Below are 22731 nucleotides of genomic sequence, written 5' to 3' on the forward strand. Positions count from 1 at the left end.
ATTTACAGAAAGGAAAAATGAGAATTTTGGTTAGACTGTCCCTACACTAACTCGAAGGTGACATCCCTACTTAACATTCCTCCCAGGCAAGAGTAAAGATGTCAGCAGTGAAGACTTCCTAAGAAGTACACTCACTTTTCAATAAGTAGCCTAAGCTACCGAGCTCGTTCTAAGATGCTACTTCCTACACCTCACTCTGCCTAAGTTCCCCAAATCTGCTCTAAAAATGTCTACATTCTGTCTTCCAAACTGCTCTCTACCTCTGTCTACTCCAATCCACCTTCCAGTCTGCTCTCTGCTAATCTGACAATCTGCTCTCCACCCTCGGGGTGCTGTCCCTAATACAAAACCCCAAAAGCAACAGGCACACCCAAAGCACGCCCTAGGCACGCCCCTCTGGCAGGTACCGGTCCATGGATTTTTTCAGCATGGCACATCTCCATCGAACGTCCATTGAGGTGTCCTTGGGTCCCAGGCACCTCTAGGCCAAATGTTGCACTCCGGTCCGTGGATTTTTCCAGCATGGCACATCTCCATCGAACACCCGCTGAGGTGTCCTTGGGTCCCAGGCTCCTTCTCCGCCAAATGTTGCACTCCCGCATTCCTGGATACTCCTCTGTACCCGCGCCTACCATCTTAACTCCTAAAACAATGGATTATTTCACCTAACAAGCTCCACGGCCTTGCACCTGCACACCGAAATACGTGAGAAGCAACATTGCACACATTTGAAGTAACAATTCAATATTTGCTGAGAACAGCCTTTCCCAGGGAGAAAATCATTTCACCTTCGACTAAGGCTAACTAAAGAAATTACAGTTAGGCCCGTACTGGCTTTTTCATGTCCCAGGCCTTTACACTTTTAAATGCCTTTCTGACATGACATGACATTACATTTCGGCATCCTAAACGCTAATTCTCGTTTCAATATAAAACAACACATTTCTTTATGTTAGAATCTCTAGGCTAATTCACTCATTAATGACTACACATATTACTTCAATAAGGCACATTATTTCTAATACGACATTTCACTTATGATTACATTTCTATGTTATACAAGGCATCAATTTCTGGTTAAGGGACTACATTTATCTATGATTAACTATAAAACATTACTACATATTGCACTGATCCTCAGCCAAATGTTACATTTCTAAAACCACGCATTAGTAAGGTCCTCTAAATATGCGGGTGCTGACTACGGGCGATTATAATGCACCCCTACAATTTTCAAAATAACATGGCGCTCTCTCACTACCAACCAATCTGCTTCATTAACACCATACTTAGGTCTACACCAAAGTGCGAGTAATCTCCTCCTACATGTTAACCTCACGCTGATCCATTTGGACTGATGTGGATTTTGTGCCTAATTAGGGGACTCACTATAGCATCCAGAGGGTGCAGGTAGCTGTAGCATACCGTCACCTACTGCCCAACTCCAACGCCTGTCTACTCATTGATTTTGAGAAAGCTTTCGACTCTATTGGGATTTCCTCTGAGATCTACTAGCTCAACTAGGCTTTGGACCCCAGTTTAGTAGATTTCTGCAAACCTTATACATCAGCACAACAGCGAGTATTCGGGTGCACATGGCATTCTCCCAGGTGTTCCTGATTCAAAGGGGCACTTGACAGGGATGTCTTCTGTCCCGCTCCTGTTTGCCCTTGCGATAGAACCCCATACGATGTGAGTCCATTGTGATGCACTGATACGGGTCGTTTGGTGGGGGAGAGATGTGGAGGAGGACAGCATTGTGCTGTACGCTGATGATACAATACTCTTTCTACATAATCCCTTCGTGTCCAGCCCTCGAGCACTGGCTACACTCACTCTTTACGGCCAGGCTCCAAATAAATCACTAAAAATCCCTGCAGATCCTACTGATCGGATTCCTGCAGGAACATGTCTGGTGGGGTTTCATACCCCTCCGCATGCTGAGTTTTCTCTACCTCTGCATTTATATCTCTCCACCTTGGCATGGTCGCTGAACCTAACATCTTTGGTAGCTCGAATGAGGAAAGAGCTCTGGTCTTCCTTGCCCCTCAATCTCATGAGGAGGATTGCGCTTTTTGAAATGATGTTTCTACCCCGTTTTTTATGTTTTGCAGAACTTTTCCCCCAAAACATCCCCAAATCATGGATTTGTTTGTTTGTTATATATCCTTTCTATGGATCCACCAGGTTCCCTGTATCGTATTTAGCAAATGTGGGCAATCCACCTTTGATGGTGGTCTGATGGCGCTGACATACAACTTTATTATTGGGCCTCACAATTGATGTTCCTGAATGATTGGCTTCAAGAGGGACGCGAGGACCCAGCATATCATGTGGAACTCTCACTAATGATGTGGGAGACGATTATGAACTGCTTATATGTGTTGCCGTTGCTGCGAGCTTGTCGGACCTAAGTGTTGGTATTTAGGATTTAGCGGGCAGCTACAAGGTGAACTGATTGGAGAGGGTAAGATCACGCTAAGGACTCCCCTTTGGAGAGGCATTCTACTTCAGCATGTGGAAAACCTGAAAGGGTTTGGAAGGTGGGATTTGATTGCCATTTCTCATTTTGGTGATGTGTGTCAGGGTTCTAATGTATGCCCCTTCTCCAAGTTGCAGGCTGATTACCACTTACACCACACCCAATTCTTCCGCTTTCTGCAAATTTGTAATGCCTTGTCTCCTTATCAGTCCGCTCTGATGGAAGTCCCTGAGTTTAGCCTCTCATGGAGATCAAGGTCCTTATGCCACCTCTGTGACAGGGTGGAGTCTCCCAGATCTACAGTTCCTTTGCCATTGACTCCCCTGTATTCATGGCCCGTCGCACTGGCTTGGAGGCCTGGATGGGTGCCTTCGAGGATGGGCTGTGTGAGTTTGCTATCTCCTCCCGGTTTTGTATGATCTAAGTGAATGTTCTTCATATGAGTTGCTCTGAAAGGCAGGTAGACTGCCAACATCTGCTTGCCATAGATGTTGAGCAGATAAACCTGATTTTATCATGTAATTTGGCTGTGCCCCACATCAATATTGGTCCAAACTCCTGGAGTTCTTGTCTGCTGTGTTGGATTTGCCGATTGATTGTTTGGCTAGGATCGTTGTATTGGGATTACTGGAAGAGTTGGGTGGCAAAAGATCAGAGAGATATTTGGTGGGTTTTGGTTCTCAGATGGGAAAGCGAGATATCGCCCGTCACTAGACTCCCATGACTGCCTCATATCTGCATGGTTGGCATGCGCTATGGACTGGTGTTCAAAGATGGAGGAGTCCGTGTACACAGCCTGTGGCTACCCACAGAAACATTGTAAACTATGGGGTTTATTTGGGGAACATTTGGGCTCTTGGGAATGTATTATGGATCCTTCTTCTGTTTATGACCTGGGGTCGTTGCTGTTTGCCTATACATTTGTTATGCTTGCTTTGTTTGCAGGTATGTTTTATATGTTTAAAACCATTAAAATACTTATTCCCCCAAATAAAATCATGTTGTGTTTTATTAGTTTCTCTTATTCTCTTTCATTGTTCTTCTTATTCATCAAATGTTGTATATATTGTTATAGTGGCATCAAATGCTATGTTATTCATTGTACACTTGCGTATATAGTCTATATTGTTATAGAAGTGCATAGTATTCCGTGTACATTATGCACAACTGAAATTTTTATTTATGTTAATCTATAATTGTTTTTATTATGCGAAGAAGGGGAATGTGTTTTGGCTATGCCATGAATGGAATGTAAATGGAGTTTCAAGCACTTTGGAATTCCATATGTTGGCAGATGCTGGAAGAACAGAGCCCGATGTGTATGTGCAGCTGTGCCTTCCTAACGTTAAATAAACTCACTGTAACTTCGAATGAATTTGAGTGGCCAGTTTAGTCCTTAATATTTAAGCTACCAATCACCTTAAATGCTCTGTCAGCGGAGAATTTGCTCAGGATCTTGTTATCCACGTTTCTCAGGGATAGCAGACTGTACAGTTCACAGGCCAATAAATTCCAGATAGGTTTCAAAGTAGTAAACAAATGGTCCCAGTAGGGACTGGTTGTACACTGTTAGACGTCTGTGAGCCAATATGTTATGGTATTCCCTATAAACCTCGACCAGCAGCCTGTTCCTAACCACCATCTTACCGGATCCTGAGTTACTTACAGCCCAGTGGATGTCATTTGTATCTGTCTGCTTATTCAGCTCTTTCCTGACAATCTTCTTCAAGTAGCTCCACCAGCAGTTCACTATCAGCTCATAATTGTTGTGCAAAGATGCTCATGCAGCTTTCTTCACAGACCAAGATTGATCCCAGCTTGGTCAACAACCCCCTACCCCTCTTGTCTTTGACTCTTCTGATAATCCTTCAACTCTTATCTGTATTCACTATCTACAGTGGGGATCATCCTGCTTTGTCCCCCTTGTCATATTGCCCAGAAAGATGGTTGGTAACAGTTCTTGGCCTCAATAGATAGGCCATTTTCTCCACCGACACCTCTTGATGGTCACTGCTCATGCTAACTCCTTTTCTAGAACTTTCTTAGAATTTTCCAATCCAAAAATCTGAAGGCATAACTTTTCTCACCCTTGTACAATGTACATTAGCATTTACCTTGGAATACGACCTTGACCTTAAAAACGTCCAATAAGATGGCCTAGCTGAAAACAGAATTTTCACTGTTATCAGAGTAATTAATGATAGCCTGCCTCACGTATAAAAAGTATATTGGTGTTAGAGCTACAGTGCTTAATTTGAGCCGGTGGTTGCAGGTGCTCCGCACCGGCACATAATTGTCAACACCAGCACTTATGACAGTCTGCCACAAGGTGGCGATGTTTGTCTAATTTACAGAGGGGAACATCGTTTTCAACTCGGTTTTTACACCGCAGTGCCTTTACCCCGCAGCTATTACAACGCAAGTTGTTACTACGACTTGCGCTGGATGGCGCTGTGGGATAAGGAATCTTGTAAATTTATATTCCAACACCTTTCCTACTGTTACGGGGAATGGTGTTGGAATATAAAAATATAAGATTCCTAAATCCACGCCCTCCAATGAAAGTCGTTGTAACGACTTGCATTGTAAGACTTGCGTGGTAAAGGCATGCGTTGTTACAACATGCGTTGTAACAACGTACATCCCCTTACAGATGATCACAATAACAGTTGTTTATTATTACAGTACACCTTAGAAATGACTAACTCCTGCGTCCAAGCTATTGATATAGGTTTGAGGGCCTTAAATATTCTGAATTGTCACACTTGTAGGCGTGTGATGGTTTGCAGTTGTGTTGGTACGATCGTTGACTGCGATTGACAAGCTGCAGCGACCTCCTAACTAGGGCCCTGGCCCTTATATTTTTTTTAAACATTAAGCACTGTAGCAACACCAGCTGGCCACCAAATCAACATCACAGACATATGGTCAATCAAAGATCACTCCAGTTACCGAGCTGCCCTAAATGAACCATAATGTTCTGCCCCAGACTAGACTAAAATCAATGCAGGAGTAAGGCTTTTGGTGGGAAATATGAGAAGTAAAAACATCTGATCTCATTAAGCATAAAGGGTGGCAAGGGTGTGAGGGGCAGACTGCTTTGCAAAATTCAAAATATACAGTTGGGGGGCAGATATGCTAGTGAGTCTGTAGATAGTGACAACCATCCATATTTGTGGGACTCAACATCAGCAGTCTCCAAGGGTACTGAGTGGGAGTCCAATCCGTAGTTGAAGAACTACTTTGATTGAATATGACCTTTCAAACTTGGGGAGCCGTTCTTAGTCTAGCCGTGTGAATAACAGAAGCACTAATTGGCAGAGTTTGGTTGTTTTAGTACTGCCGGAACATGGCATGGGCATCTAGCCAGCCCACAAGACAACAAAGAGTGGATGAGCCCTACACATGCAATGATTCCGTCACCCTTCCAGCCCCAGCACCCAACAGGTGTTTTACTATTCATGTAGCACTTCACTGGTGATAGGGCGGGACAGAAATGTTCCATAAATGCTGGCCACTTTGGAGATTCACCAGCCTCCAGATACGAGATGTGAGTGCAGCTATTCCTGAATGTACAGCAGTAACTCCCTAAAGCACCAGACGTAGTCAGCATACAGTCTTAGCAGCAGAAACTATAGCAGCAGGCTACGACAAACTCTGGGTCTTATCCTAGAGGAATACAAACCCAGTGAGTATCCTCTACATGCTCCTTATTACTTGCGAATGCTTGCCTTTCACAAGAGGGCCTGCCGGTACACAAAACAATCCTTTTCTTTCTTTTGTTAGACCCTCACCCACTCTAGTAGTGTCATGCTTCATCATCAGGTCTCATGCTGGTCCCTAAAAACTAGGATGGGCCAGACCATGTTTCAGGAAGCACTTTCAGAATTTTTAACCAGGGTACCAAAAAGATAAAAATGCCTCAAACCATTATTAACGGTTGTTTGGTTATGATTAAAAGAACCTTCTAAAGTTAGGGTAGAGATATTATGGTCCTATTATATATGATCGACATATTTCAGGACTTTACGTATGAGCACTTGGGTCCTGGTCTTTCATCAGGATGCAGAAAGCAGCGCCCCGGGTTTTATATTCACAACATTTAAATTATGCAACACTCTCATGCATGCAAGGTGAGATATTACTTGTCTATAATTTGCCATAGTAGATCTTGATTGTTATAGCAGAGAAAATATGTAAATCCAATTTTTTATCAGCAAAATGGTGTCTTTGAAAATGTATTAGAACATGCTTATTTGTGATTCTCACCTTCATTTGTGGTCAATGTTCCTACAGTCTGTGCTGGATAGTTCATTAAAATATATATACATGCAGTCATGCACTAGTCACTTATTATGCTGCTGTAATCGTAGGACATGTTCCACACTGTCATTGTATTCATATCACAAATAAAGACTCATACCATGCTTCGTGAAAGTAGTATCGTATCGCAGTAGCCTACGCGATAACGTGCACACTCATGTACCTACCCTACTGGGGATCCTAAATAGCCACATGGTAGGGGGGGGGGGTGATGCCACTGTAGTTACACACTAAAAAGAGTTTTGTATTATCAACAATGAGTCAGGGAAAAGGTTGGTGACAGAAATCCCAGTGTTGTAAAAAACATGAGGGAAACTGAATCTCAAAGGTTAAAATAGTAAATGTTCCGGTGTCGGATTGTACCGAAAAACAAATTGTATGTCTTCCACTTACTTCATCAAGGGTGAAATGACACTTTCCAACCTAGTTAGATGTCCTGCTCTCCATCCAGCTCGAATTAAAACCCTGAGAACGAGACCTGGTATTTCAATCTCTCGTTGGATGGTCAATTGCATTCCATACTACATATACTATGATGTCACGGCATCCATGACGTACTAAGAATTCTGGGAAATGTAATACTGGTGCACCCATAAGAGGGCTTTTCATTTGTTATGTGCCAACGTATCACAAATCATGGGAAATGTAATGTCGGTTTTTCATTGAAATGGACTGAAGTTTTTGGAACCCAATAACACTAGTATAGTGTTACTTATTAAAAAATGTTACGTCAGATGATTACATTTTGGTAATCTCCCCATACATATTAATTGTGTGCACTTACTTGTGGTATATATTCATAAACCTATTTACAAATTATTTTCTGTATTGTGAGGGGGAAGGTACTCCTAAAGTAAACCTCAGGTGTTTGTCAGGGAAATGTCTTCATCGTACGATTTTCATGACTGATGTCAACGTACAGGGTCGAATTTCTGCTGGACTTATACTTCCCATGTTTGGAAGGAAGGTCTACTCAGAATGGTATCAGACCTATTATACATGTGGTGGTATACATAATAGAAAGGGATAAACTAATGCAGGGAATTAAGTTGATTCCAAGGAATATCATAATTTAAGCCATTTCTCTGGGGCCCTAATCTGTATACCCAACGTTGCTCTTTCTCTAAGAGGGTTCTCATCATATTATCACTATTTGTTGCTTTCTATACAGTGTTCCAATATAGATATTGCTGTTCTTATATATTTTTTCTATATAGTGTGCTGTTAGTTTTGTTGATGACTTCTTGCAACCAATGCTTCTACAATACTCTCCAATTATGCTTTTTATTTTCCTTGAGGTCATCCCCACAGTTTGTAATTTCAGATAGTTTATCGCTTTCATATGCTCATACGGATCATCTGAAAACAATGATGTCGATGTGCAGCTCATTTTAAACCATATGCTGCTATTGTTGTCACATGATGGGGCTGTGGAGGAGTATAACTGCTCAGTAGGTCATCTTGTCTCTTGCCTGTGCCCAAGCACCCGTTGATGAAATTCTAAGGAGACCCAAATGTATTTCCTTCAGTGGTTGCTTAGAACAAGCAGATGATACATATATGCCCTAATTTCTTTCAGTCGCAAGATGACTGAATTATATGATTGTGTAATTGGTCTGGGACCCGTTCACATAACATTTTGTAGTCATAAGCACATTTTAAATCCAAACCAAAGTTGAATTTGTTACACAAAACCCCCAAATTCAGTTTCACAGAATCAGTTTGTGTAGCATTTTCCATTTGTACGTTCCCGTTACTGCTGCGGAAAATCCACCTGTATAATTGTGACGGGGAGGACCCGGACCCGGGCCCTCCCGGCTTACCTTTACCTGTGTCCTCTTTTGTCACCCAGCACGCAGACGCCTGGAAGCCCGTAACGGACTGGCCCAACATGCCCCGAGATGCAGAAGAGCCGTGTTTCTTTAACTGGGCGGAGCTGGAGCCGGAGGCCACCCCCACACAGGAGGTAAAGGTGCGCCCAAACAGAACCCAGGTGTGTTTTTCACCCGGAGGTAGCGGAGATTGGTGGCGTGAGCGAGGAGCGGAGTGGAGGAGAACCGAAGACGAGGAGGAGGCGTGTGAGCAGTGGAGGACGGGAGAGGACGGAAGCAAGGAACATCAGCTGGAGGAGGCGTGTGAGCAGTGGAGGACGGGAAAGGACGGAAGCAAGGAACATCAGCTGGAGGAAGCGGGTGAGCAGACGAGGAGACCGGGAGCGGATTGGAGAGCGGACCAGCGGAGGGAGGAGGCGTTAGAGGAACATCGGAGGACGGAGCCCAGTGACCACGGAGACAGCGGACAACGGACCTGGGAAACCGAGGAGAGAAAGACTAGTGACGACCACGACAAGCCGGGAGGCCAACGAGGAGGCGCATCGCCCAGCCACACTTCACATGAAGTGTGGCTCGAGCAGGTACGGTCAAGGTTCACAGGGTGGGCGGGACGTAAGTGGGGTAAACCCCCGTAAGACAAAGCAACCGACCCTCAGTGCACGTTACCTACCCTTCACCTCACCGGCACTTTGAGAGCTACGAGCACGTGTGATCCCTCACTTCCCTTCCCTGACAACCACCCCAAAACCGCGAGCTAATAGTGGTTTTCTTTGTTTCTGTTTCTTTGTGGTACCGAATCTGGAGCAAAAGACACGACGGCGGAGGCAAAGCCTACAACGCCCAGAAGGCATTGGGAAAGTCGGAGAATCGGAACAGCCAAACAAGTTAAAGAGGACATTGACAATCCTTTGCCTTTCTATCGAGTACCAGTGCAAAAGCGGAGGCTGTATAAAATAATAAAACCCTCTTTGCCTCGCAACCCGGTATCCGTGAGTTTATTGGATAACCCGCCCGAAAGCCCACAATAATGAACAGCTGTTAGATTCCATAGGAGATGTGTGTGGTAGCAAGAGGCGTTGTGTTGGACACCCACAATCTTGTATTTTTGTGAGTATTCAGAGATGTCCCCAATTCCCTTTTGCATATAATTTGCATGCGGATGTTTAGTGCAAAAAATCCTGAAATAACTTGCAAATTAAATGTAGGAACAGACTTTTCTTCTTAGAGAAAATATTTCCTGTTGTGTTACTGCACTTGGCCCTTTCTACAGAGCCATCCCCACACTTTTTGGCTTACACCTCCATTGTTACTGACCTTTTTTGCTGGCCTTAGGACTCTGTATATTTGACCACTGATAAACAGCGCTAAAGTAGTTGCGCTTTCTCCTTTAAACATGGTAAGATTGACTTAGACCCAATTGGCTTAATTACGTTACTTATACATTCCTAGTAAAGTGGCACTACATGTGCCCAGCGCCTGCAAATGTAATGCCACTAGTGGGCCTGCTGCACTGATAGTGCTACCCACTTGGGTAGCCCTTTAAACAAGGTCTCAGGTCTGCCATTGCAGCTTGTGTGTGACTGTAGGTTAAACTGCCATTTCGATCTGGCAAAGTAAACCTTTTGCCAGGCCTAACCCTTTCTCTTTAATACATATAAGACACCCCTAGGTTAGGCCCTGTACCGCCCAGAGGGCAGGGTACAGTGTATTTAAAAAGCAGGACATGTACTTCTTTACATGTCCTGCTAGATTTACATGTACTAGTATTGAAACACTCTTACATTTGTTTTCACTATTTCAAGGCCTACCTCTCGCACAGGATAACATTTAAGTTAACTCATTACATTTGATAAGTGTAATTTCCAAATAGGAATAGGTAATCAATTCATGTTTGGTGTCTCTGGAATCAAATTTTAAAATCCTCACTTATGGTAAAGGCAGATTTTAAACAGTAATTCTGTAAATGCAATTTTTATAAAGTTGGCCTGTAACCTGTATCTGGGTCATATGACCGGGTGTAGCTGACCATTTATCTTTGTGTATTCCTCCTAGGCAGCCACATAACAGAGAGCTTAGGTGTGTCTGGATGGGCCATCACTGGTAGGATGGGAGGGAGGAGCTGGGCACAACCCCATTTACACTTGAATAGGCTGTGTCCTGCCGCAATAGAGAGGGCTGCATACCTCCTGTAGTTAGTCTGGACCCAGGACAAGTAAGACAGGATGCCTGGGAACGTCAAAGGGAAACCTCTAGAACTTCTGCCCTACTTCAAAGGCATAACTGGGTATAAATACTGGACCTGAGACACCAACACTACAGTACACTTCTAGATTTGCGGCTACTGTGCCAGGAAGTAGGACTGCTGTGCTGCTACACGGACTGCCACTCTGCTGGACTGCTCTAAGGAGCTGCTGCCCTGCTGTGCTGACCTGCTGCCCTCTTGCCTGGGGAAGGAGAACTGAACCAGCAAGTTCATCTTGGACCCAGGACTCTAGAGTGACTCCAAGGACTAGTCTGCTGCCCTCCTGATCTGAGCCTCAGGGACATAAAAGGCTCCCAAACATCCGTAACAAGCCCCTGGACCCAGATAACGTGATTCCCTGCCCCACCCCCCAAGCAGTGCCTCTCAGGTCCTAGACCCTTGGTGTGGCTCAAGGCCACAGAAATCAAGCATTTAGGCTCTTTGTGACCCCGATCGGGCCTATTCGCTCCAAGACCACACCACTAAGACAGAAAATCAGTGTGACGTGCTGCCAGCCTGTCTGTGACTGCTGACATGGAACTCCAGTGCGAAGCTCCAGCCTGCCCATCCGCAATCCTGGCCAGCTCTTCACACCATGCTGGTAGTCTCTTGCGACGTTCTCCTTGCTCAACCCGGCCCTCTCCAACGTGAACAGGACTCTTGGCACAAAGTTTGTGAACGTAAAATGTCAGCGTGACTAATCTGGGACTGTTGCTGGCCTGCGCTCAATCATGGTTAACCTGAACCTTTGAGGCAGCCCAGCACAAAGCGGTTGGCGCTTTGTGCTTTTAGGCAATATTTTACACTATGTTCTTTGAAAATTCATAACTCTGTTCTACTGATTGGATTTTTGTTGCTTTTTTTTTTTCACAACAAATTTTATTGATTGATTTGAGCAGAATAAGAGAAGTGGTTCCCCACAATCAGGAGATCACCACCAAGTATCGTGGTACAGTTTACATTGTAATAACTATGACCAAGCAAGAATAGGAGTAAAACCAAGAAAATTAACCCCCTCCCCCACCCCTACCCCCACCAACTCCCATTACCCAACAACCCTACTATCCACCCCTTATCCCTCCCTAACCCTGTGCACGTGCATATAGAAAATCGTCGGTGCTCGGTCGTAGTGTGACAGGCATGACACAATTTACAGGCCCGTATGGTACCCACCACCTACACATCCTCCTCATGTTCCACAGGGGGATCCAATGGCAACTCCCTATAGTCTGTCCACCTCTTCCAGATCTTGAAGTGTTTACGGGGGCATCCTCTCGCCTCAAACACCGGTTGTTCTAGCCCCATATAGTAGTCCAGTCCGGCCTTCCATGCACACGGGGGGGGGGGCTCGTTCTCCCTTCCACGCTCGGGCCAGGTCTCTTTTGGCAACTACAAGCCCCAGCAACAATAAGTGGCGTTTATATATGTTCCCACCAACCCCCTCAAGTATGTGGAGCAACCCTAATCGATGAGTGCGTGGAAGGTCCCATCCCAGAACTTCAGACAGGCAGCTCCATACACCCCTCCAGAAGCCAATCAGTCTAGGACACGACCACACCGTATGCAGCAGCGTGCCCGCTGCAGCCCCACACCGCAGACATTCCGGCGAACCAATCAGTCCTGCCTTCCAAAGCCGCTCTCGGGTATAATAGGCCCTATGGAGATACTTGAACTGAATTAATCTAAGCCGCATTGCTATTGCGGTCCCCCGCGGGGATTCCAGGGCTTCCCTCCAGTCATCGTCGTCGAGGGGACCAACATCTGCCTCCCAAGCCGCCCTCAGGGGAATCAGGGTGGAGGAGCAATGAGTGACCATCGTTTGGTAGATACGGGAGACCTTCTTATCTCCGAGGTCTCCCATGAATACTTTCGCTTCAACAGGGCTAAATTCAGGGAGCGATTCCAGGTTAGCAACACTGGGCGTAAGTGCGTGACGAAATTGTAGATAGCGAAAAAATTGAGTTTGGGGCATGTGGAACTCAGTACTGAGTTCTTGGAACGATTTAAGAGTGACCCCGGACATTACATTACATTACTCCCAACGTCGAAATCCCAATTGCCTCCGAGCCATCGAACCCCGGCAGCGTGGACAGTTCGGGGAGACGTCCATTATTCCACAACGGCGTTTCCGCAGTTAGTCTACCCCACCAGCCCATGCGACGCAACGCCTGCCGCCACACAGCAAAGACAATCTTCGTGACGCATGGCAATGTCCGCCGCAGCCGGGCTGAGTAAAGAATAGTGTGTAATGTACTATCCCCCATCAGAGAGCGCTCCAGGGCGTACGCCGGGACTCCCCTGTCGCCGTACCACCATTCATTGGGATTTTTGTTGTTTTGGTATTGTTTTATTTATTAAATTCTGATCTCTAGTTCGAGCATGGTGTGGGATCTTTTTGTGCTGCGTTTTCATTGTTTTACTGTTTAAATTGTTGCACAAATACTTTACACATTGCCTGCACGTTAGACCTGACTGCTCTATTCCAAGCTACCAGGCCAGGAGTCTCCCCCCTTCCTTTTACCGAGAGCTACTTCTGATCAATGAAAATAGTCATGACTTTGACACTTGTTGCAGTAGTGACCACATCAAAGACAATCGCAGTAGTTGACTACACCTTGCAGGATTACTAGTTGTGGCTACCCAGATGTATATCATGATATTGAGTGATACTGAAATATATGCAGAATATTAACTAACACATTAATATGAAGGTGCCTATATTGCTAAGTATAGATTCACTATTCTAAACTCGACATTTGCATAGCTGGAAGATACATTTATAGTCAAGCTAATTAGATGTGGAGTTAATAAAGTTAATAAAATGACTTACCTTTAATAACTTATCATCATGATATAGTGGTAGTCTATATTCTAGATACAATATATTAGCTGGAGGATATTTAAAATTCAGTGTTGTAGTACAGCACCAACCGACCCAACGCAAAAAAACGGGGTTACTACAGCAATGTCAGGAACATTTTTATGATAGTAAAATGCCTCGATGCACCTAATGAAATAACAGATGCATCAGTAAGTGCCCACTGGCACAAAGAGAATGATAACATCTATGAATCTGCACAATTCACTATGAACTATCATTCGGAGAGCATTTTAATATGTTTTTGTTTTTCAATAATTCTGTTTTCAAATGTCAGCACGTTAGTTTTCAAAATATGTGTTTTCTATTATGTATGAACTCTCCATATTAGTTTAGCAAACTCAAAGAAAATCTTATTATTATTTTTTTTGAAACGTCACTTTCTTTGATGTGGTTATAATCGACCCTCTGAATTTGAATCAAATACTCTGCTGGGCTGCATTTCAGGGAGCTACTTCTACAGTACTGCGAGCTACCATTGTATCAGGGGGACGAGCACAGGTTAATTTGGAGTTTGCTTGCGCCTTACCCTGACAAGGATTGTGGTTGTTGCTTGACCAGGGCTCACATCTCAGTCACCCAGTAACCCAATTTCTCACATATTTCTACAGAAGAAAATTGTTGATGGTGCAAACCCACATTTCTGCCTTACTTAGTCTTATGGGTTATCTGTACTGTAGCAATCTGTGGGGGTAAGTAGAGGGGAGAAGGCGAATGCCTAGAAACGTGATTTGCATATATGTTCTGGGTACACTGCTTGGGTTTTTTGCGAATCCAATAAAAACAGAAATCTAATTAGATCCCAGGAGGTAGCCTATGACACAAGGATTCCACTTTTTAATCACACACTGCGAAATGGAGTCCGGCATGAGTACTCAACTTTTAGAGAAATGAAAACAAATGTATAATTGGTTAAATCAGCTGTAACTACTCGACAAAGCTGTGATCGGTCTTGCAGGAAAAAGAGCCAAGAAATTAGAAAATAAGATGAAGAGGTGCCTTGCATTTATCAGAGCTCTTCCCTTGCATGGCTGATCTGCATGCTTCACAAATGAACGTGGGGAAAAAAATAGGAGCAATGACTTCCTGTAGAAAATATATCTCTTTATTTCAAGAAAGGGGGAAGAGAAGTAACATTTTGAAAAACTTTCAGCAAGTCCATTAACACGTTTAAGATTATTAAATATCACTTATCTTCTGGAGGTTTCATGCTCATCATTTACTGAATATTTCTCTTTATCTTTAGTGCTCCCATTGGCCAGAACTAGCATACGTAAACACGTGTCCTACGACACCACCTGCATTTACCTCTTCTTCACAAAACAGTTCACGTAGTGTTCCTGAAAGGTAAGTTGTGACTTTGCTGTCACAATGATTAATTTAACCCCCTCTTGGGTTTTTTCTTCTTCAGTGTTTTTTTCACTGCTGTATCAAATCTAATGAATTGGTTCACAACTTCAAAAACATAAACCCACCGAATAAAAGATAGATCTTAAGACGTGTTATGACACACCTTTACGTTCAAGCAGGTAATTGTGGTTCACAGATTTTAATGAAGCTCCTGTTTGTCACATTTTCTCTGCCTCTGTGTTGATAACTTTATTTCCCTTGCGTTGTACGTGGAATATGAGAGAATTTGGTGTCACAGAAATATACTTTGGTCTGTGCTTTAAAGACCTCAGGTACTGTTTGGCAACAGTGAGCAGCGCTTTTTCCTTCCATGTGTAAACTCAGCTAGAACCATTCTAAACCTTGAGGGGCCACTTTTGGTAAGACAAGCCACCACACCTGAAATCTTCAAACACACTACCAGTACATAAGTATATATTTCATAAGACAATCACATTTTTTGACGCAGTAAACAACTCTGGCTTGAGGGAACACGGAAATACTCGAACATGTAACCATTTTAAATGGATAAAGGAATAATCAATGCCATACCACTAGAAACAAGCATTTGCAATGCAATTGGTCTCGCCTTTGGGACCTTATATGTATTTAGCTGTGCAGCACATTAGCTTGGATATTGAAACATCTACTGTTCTTTAACAAGGAGGGAAAGTAAGCACCAAACTGCATGACATGCCAGGTATAGGAACACATGGAGAGAAATATTGGCTTTCAGCGGGAAATGGTATAGTCCAAAGCTCTGTTTTTAATATAAAATCAGATCCTTCGGATCATATCACTGAAAATACAAGATTTGAAAAAGAATTAATGTCTAAGGGTGTTCGTAGAAGACAATTTCTATGGACTGGAATCTAGAGATTGCTAAAGTGATTCAGGTATTTTACTGACCTCTGCTGGTAGTTTTCTATCAAAAAAGTTAAATAGAGGCAGTTGAACAGAAAAATTCCCTAAGCGGAAGCAGACAAGTCCTAGGGTTGATCTCCAGAGCCCACAAAGTACATACACATATAAGTATATACTAAAGTATATACAAGAGGTCTCGAATACTCGACCTAATAAGTATATACTAAAGTATATACAAGAGGTCTTGAATGCTCGACCTAATAAATGAGTGTTTTGCATCTACACTAACCTACACAGATTTGGTGTAAAAAGACAGTTGCTAAATATGCCATAGCCAAGCACCCACAGAATCCGTTGGACTGAGGTAAAACAAAAGGTACCCTTTGCACACTAGTTTACATTTCAGTTTAAATGTTTAATCCATGTAGGAGATGATGTGAGACCGATTCACAGAATTTGAATCCACTTCAGAGATGAGACATAACATCCACTTAATATGAGTCTTAAGGTTGTAGCATTCATGTCTCAAAATAGATATACTGAGGCTAACAGGCGAGTTCAATTCCTATGGTGTGTTTGATGGCTGCTCCTCATGCACAAAATGACACCTAATTGCAATTGAAGTATCACTCTGATCATAATTAAGGTATTTACGCCTGCTTAGAGGAAAGCCAGCTGTCAAGCAGTTGAGATGGTGCATGCAAAGAAACGCTACATAATGACTTATTTGTGGCCTGCAGAGTCATTCTTCCAAGCAGGGTCTAAGAATATCAGCAGAACGCTGAACACCTGTAAATACGTTTCGCACCGCAATCAATCAATCAATCAGTCCATTTGTATAGCACGCTACTCACCCAGAAGGGTCTCAAGGCGCTTTGGGGAGGGGTTCGCTACTGCTCGAACAGCCAGGTCTTGAGTTGTTTCCTGAAGGCGAGATGGTCCTGTGTCAGCCGGAGGTGGATGGGGAGGGAGTTCCATGTCTTGGCTGCCAGGTAGGAGAAGGATCTTCCTCCGGCGGTGGCTCTTCGGATGAGTGGTACGGCGGCGAGGGCGACCGCCAATGTAAATTGACACTGGGACAAATTCCCCATGCCATCCTGGAATCTCGCGGTTTACGATTGGTGAAAAAATCAGCTGGACTGGATCCTGTGCTTCCTTTCTACAACCAAGATCCTTGAAAAGTCATACACCAAAACAGAGAGGCAACACATACATTAGATTAATTGAAAACAATTATTTAAAGCAATCAGTCCAATAGTTAAAGTTTAGAAGTCCATGGTAGCCAATTTAATTTTAATACATTATTTATTCACCGTTTCTTCATAAATGAGCAGCCAACGCATTTCGATCACAATCGAGCTTCATCAGGGCTGCAACCTACAAAAAAATACAAAAATGTATATAACCTCTTATAAAACCCTATTAAACAATTAAGTACATACTAATAAAACATGCCTACAAACAATCACATACTTTGACAAAAAAATTATCACTACATACATACAATCACATGGACTGATAACAGTTAAATTAATTTTGTCAGAAAGAAATGAGGTTGCTTCATTAATTCTAACATAAATTTGTAAACACGTTGGCAAAGGTTATCTAGCAGGAGATATCAGAGCGATGTATAAGAAAGAGCTCCGACTGTCACTCTCTTACTGCTTTTTGGGTTCCACACATATTATTCCTCATATATATCACCTATTAATAGGTCTACTATTAGCACAATAATCTTTGTTGGAACCTTTTAATTCTTCATCAAAGTATTTTATTTAGATTGTAAAACACACATTTATGAAACAGGTAATAATGACAACCCGGTGCCTAATTAGAAATTACTCAAAAAACTCCTTCTTATTTTTCCGTTTAAATAAATGAGAGTAAAAACTTCACATACAACACCTTTATTGATTTGTCTAACGTAACCACAGCCACAGTATTCACTGGGGATGGGGCAAGAAACTAATAAAAAACAATGTATCTCAAGATTTTCTTACCAAACTTGCCTAATAGTTTTTAAAAGGATACTACAAAAATCACATTAAACAAAACCTCCATCGAGACTGGTATATGTAGTCTCCAAGATCCACCACCAGCGAACATCTGTGAAGAAACATAAATTGCCTCGCAAAATTGTGTCATTATTGGTAACCAGCGTGCAGTGGCAGACCGTGTCGAAGGTGGCTGACAGGTCTAGAAGGATGAGGGCCGTGGTTTCTCTGTTGTCTAGCAGGGTCCTGATGTCGTCGGTGGCGGCGATGAGGGCAGTGTCGGGGCTGTGGTTGCTGCGGAACCCGGACTGGGATGGGTCCAGGGTGCTGTTTTCCTCGAGGAATCTGGTCAGTTGTTGTTGATAGCCTTCTCGATGACCTTCCCTGGGAACGGGAGCAGGGAGATGGGTTGGAAGTTCTTGAGGTCCTTGGGGTCCGCCTTGGGTTTCTTTAGTAAGGCGTTGATCTTGGCGTGCTTCCAGCTCTCCAGGAAGGTTGCTATCTCGAAGGAGATATTGATGCCTTTCCGGAGATGGGGTGCGATGGTGGTGCTGGCTTTGTTGAAGATGTGGTGTGGGCATGGGTCTGACGGGGATACGCAGTGGACGGAGTTCATGATCTTGATGGTGTTGTCGTCGTTGATGTTGGTCCAGGTGATCATGCGGTTGGTGCGGGTGGTGGTCGTGGGGGTCTCTGTGGTTGCCGGGGCGGTCGCGGTGTTGAAGCTGTCGTGGATGTCTGCGATCTTGTGGTGGAAGAAGGTGGCCAGCGAGTCGCACAGGTCACACATCAGTGGGATGTCGTTGGTGTTGGAGCTGGGGTTGGAGAGTTTCTTCACAATGTTGAAGAGCTCTTTGTTGTGTGCGTTGTTGTCTAGGCGGTCTTTGAAGGAGGCCCTTTTGGCAGATCTGATGAGGTGGTGGTGTCTGCGGGTGGCGTTCTTGTGGGCTGCGTGGCTTTCCGGTGTTCGTTGACGGATCCAGTGCTTTTCTAGCTTTCGGCAGGTTTGCTTGGAGGCCCTGAGGTCTTCAGAGAACTAGCTCGCTTTCTTTCTTTCTGGTCTGGCTGTTGGAGGGTTTCTTGAGCGGGGCAAGGGTGTTGGCGCAGTTGTCCATCCACTGTCTGAGGTTGCGGGCGGCGGCGGCGGGGTCGGTCGGGTCTGTGGGTGGGCTCCGGGCGAGGGTTGTGGTTAGCTGGTCTTCTGTGACTTTGCTTCAGCAGTGGCGGAGGATCTGTTGGATGCAGTGTTGCGTGGTGCGTGGTGGGTTTCCAGAAGGTGAATTGGATGCAGCGATGCTTGGTCCAATGGAGTTCGGTGGTGTAGTTGAAGGAGACTTGGGGGCTTGCGGTGAAGATGGGGTTGAGCGTGTGGCCGGCGGAGTGGGAGGGTGTTGTGACGAGCTGTCTGAGTCAGAGGTTGGTGAGGTTGTCGATCAGGGTAGAGGAGTTGGGGTCGTTGTTGTTCTCGAGGTAGAAGTCCAGGTCCCCGAGGAGGATGTAGTCCGTGGAGGCGAGGCCATGTGTGCTGAAGAGGTCGGCGATGGAGTCGCTGAACTGTGGTTAGGGTCCGGGGGGTCGGTAGACGAGGGTTCCTCTGAGGATGATGTTGGGGTTGGTGTGGATCTGGAAGTGCAGGTGTTAGGCGGTGCTGAGGGTGTCATCGGTGTATGTCGAGATTTTGAGGGTGTTTCTGTGGACAATGGCAATTCCTACTCCGTTGGTGCGGTCCTGTCAAGTACCTGAGTTCCAACGATGAGTTCCGCAGGAGCCGATGCTAAGCCTCTAACTCCCACACCTCGATGTGGAAATCGTACAGATTCCGACAGCAAGGAGGGGGGAAAGGGGAAGTGGATTGAGAGAGAGAAACACGCCACGTCTTCTTGCCTGAAGGGAGTTTGGAATCAGCTTTGTTCTTCTTCCTGTCAAAAGAGTTATGCAACCAAATTCATGCATTCAAATATTGGGAATTCGTTGTACTAAGATTAGACTCTAAACCTTATATCTATGTTACCTTAACCTTCAGGGTGGCTAGCGAATCTCTACTGAGTTCTTGTACTGGAATTTTGTCTTATTTTCTGTGGTAGTGTACCTAGAACATAAAACACCTGATTATTCTCCACTCGCTTTCACTGCTGACCTTACTGCATGGGATGTAAATCTGGTTACCTAAACTAAGTCTTAATAGTCTTTAAACTGGAACCTTGAAATTCAACACCAGAAAACGTAGAGTGGAGGAGTCTTCTCTAAAGGTGGTAAGTATCTTTATATATATATATATAATGCACACCTACTTGTAGATACTCTACTGGACTGGTGTCTTCTTCAGAATGTCAACCAAACTTGAATATAAGTCTCTATAGTTGCGAGTACAAGAGTCTCTGGATTTAACTTAGTAACTGGCCTTCGAATTATCTCTAGTTAAGAGTCACTGAGAGTTGAGTTCAATTTGGCCAGAATTCCTGTGACGAACTGTCGTATTCTTTGTCGAAGAAAATATATACAAATTCACCTAAGGAGATTACAGGAATATCTCACCATTACACTGTAAGCAGGAATTGCCTCGTGAGGAAAATTATACTCACGAACCGCCTGAAATACGAAAACTGAAGCGCCGCCAGAGGATAGACAGCCGCTTCGGGGAAACGAACAGTTGAAGTGCGCAGATGAAAATCAGTAAGCGCGCGACAACAACTGCTGTGATTCCTGACGATCAACTAGACCGGCAACCGGTTTGGCAAACCGGCGGCCATCTTAGGATTCTTGCAAATGATGCGTACCAATCTCCTATGCACTAATTGTGACCAGCGCTTGGCAGGAGTTGAAATGGCTCGCCCGAAACCATGTCGCTGCAGGCTTGACAGAACCATTACCAATCCCGTTACATCCCTTGTCTTAGCAGGTCTAAATGTAACTGAGAGATCGGGAGGGGCAATCCTGACAGTACCCCCCACCAAAACTCCTCCCTCTGCTCTTTTGGGTTTCAATGGATGTCTTTTATGAAATTCTCTTAACAATCTGGGTGCATGAATATTGTCCTCTGGTTCCCAAGTTCTTTCCTCAGGACCAAACCCTTTCCAATCCACTAGATAAAATAACTGATTTTTCCTAATCTTGGAGTCTAGGATCCGTTTAACCACATATTCTTCTTCAGACTGAAACTGCACTGGATCTGGTGGGCCTTTCTGTCTTAAGTTGGGAGGACTTTTCCTTAATAAGGAAACATGAAAAACCGAATGAATCTTAAATTTTGAGGGAAGTTGTAATTTCACACAAACAGGGTTGATCACTTTTTCTATCGAGAAAGGACCGATAAACCTTGGCTGAAATTTTCTATTCCCTTTTAATCTCAGATTACGTGTAGAAACCCAGACCTGATCTCCCTTTTCATACCTAGGACTAGGACGTCTTTTCTTGTCAGCATACTTCTTATAAGAAGCCTTGGCCCTATTTAGATTAACTGTGGCCTGCTTATGGACTTGTTGGAGATTCTGTATCACTTCCTCTACAGCAGGGGCTTCACTGTCTTGTTTACCTATCATGGTGTTTGGATGCCTACCAAAATTTAGGTAAAAAGGGGAAAACCCAGTACTAGCATGAACCGCATTATTATATGCGAATTCAGCAGCCCAAAGGATTTCTGGCCACTCAGATTCATGGTCCATCAGAAACAGTCGCAAATACTGCTCCAGTTCCTGATTCACCCGTTCCGTTTGACCATCAGTCTCCGGATGGAAGCTGGAAGACAAACGAGAATCGATGTCTAATCTTTTCAGGAAAGATCTCCAAAATCGAGATACAAATTGTGGTCCCCTGTCAGAAATAACCACTCTAGGAATACCATGCGCTCTGACTATGTGTTGAGTGAAAAGTTCAGCTAATTGAGGTGCATTGGGAAGGGAATGCAAAGGTACGAAATGGCTCATCTTGGTGAAATGGTCTACCACCACCCAGATTACTGTAAAACCCTGACTAGAGGGAAGTTCAACAATGAAATCCATGGATACTGTATGCCAAGGGTATGGTGCGGATGGCAATGGTAACAACAACCCCTGGGGAGCCTGCCGGACAGTTTTTCCCTTTAAACATTGTTCGCAAGAGGCCACATATTGTCCCACCTGAGCTTCCATTGATGGCCACCAAAATTCTCGTCGAATCAATTCCAGCGTCTTCTTTGTACCCTTATGACCAGACAACAGTTCATCATGAAAGTGCTGAATGATCACAGTTTGTAATTCTTCAGTTGGAACAAATAGTTTCCCTTGGACGAAAGGCCGACCATCCTTGATCTCATGACTCTCACTTTGCTATTCCCATTCTGCAAGATTTAAGGAGGCAAATTCTTGATTTAAACGTTCTTCGCGATCCGCAAATTGAACCAATCCAATAATTTTTTCTCTAGGAATGATTAACTCAGTCTGTGGAACTGAAGCGTTATCCTTAATATCTAAACGTGACAGGGCATCAGATTTTCCGTTGCTAGACCCAGGCTTATAAGTGAGAATAAAATTATAGTCTGCAAAGAAAAGTGACCATCGCAGTTGCCTAGGAGTCAAAGTTCGAGCCGATTTCAAAAATTGAAGATTTCGATGATCTGTATATACTGTGATCTCATGCTTGGCACCCAAGAGATAATGCCTCCACTCCCGAAAAGCATCCTTCACTGCTAGCAGTTCTTTATCTGCAATTGAATAATTTAACTCTGCAGGAGACAACTTACGAGAGCGAAA

The 22731-nt window shown here is 44.1% G+C and overlaps 1 protein-coding gene across 3 annotated transcripts in view; it reads left to right on the plus strand.

Moving 5' to 3' along the window:
* UBP1 (upstream binding protein 1) overlaps nucleotides 1-22731 on the plus strand; it is a 550328-nt gene that overhangs the window by 383709 nt on the left and 143888 nt on the right. For all 3 annotated transcript variants that reach the window (XM_078688332.1, XM_078688330.1, XM_078688331.1), the window contains one exon: nucleotides 15004-15104. In XM_078688332.1, the coding sequence (XP_078544458.1) occupies nucleotides 15004-15104 (101 nt within the window). The remainder of the gene's footprint in view (nucleotides 1-15003; nucleotides 15105-22731) is intronic.

This window comes from Lissotriton helveticus, chromosome 4_1 (assembly GCF_964261635.1).
Source record: "Lissotriton helveticus chromosome 4_1, aLisHel1.1, whole genome shotgun sequence".
Classification (NCBI taxonomy): Eukaryota; Metazoa; Chordata; class Amphibia; order Caudata; family Salamandridae; genus Lissotriton; species Lissotriton helveticus.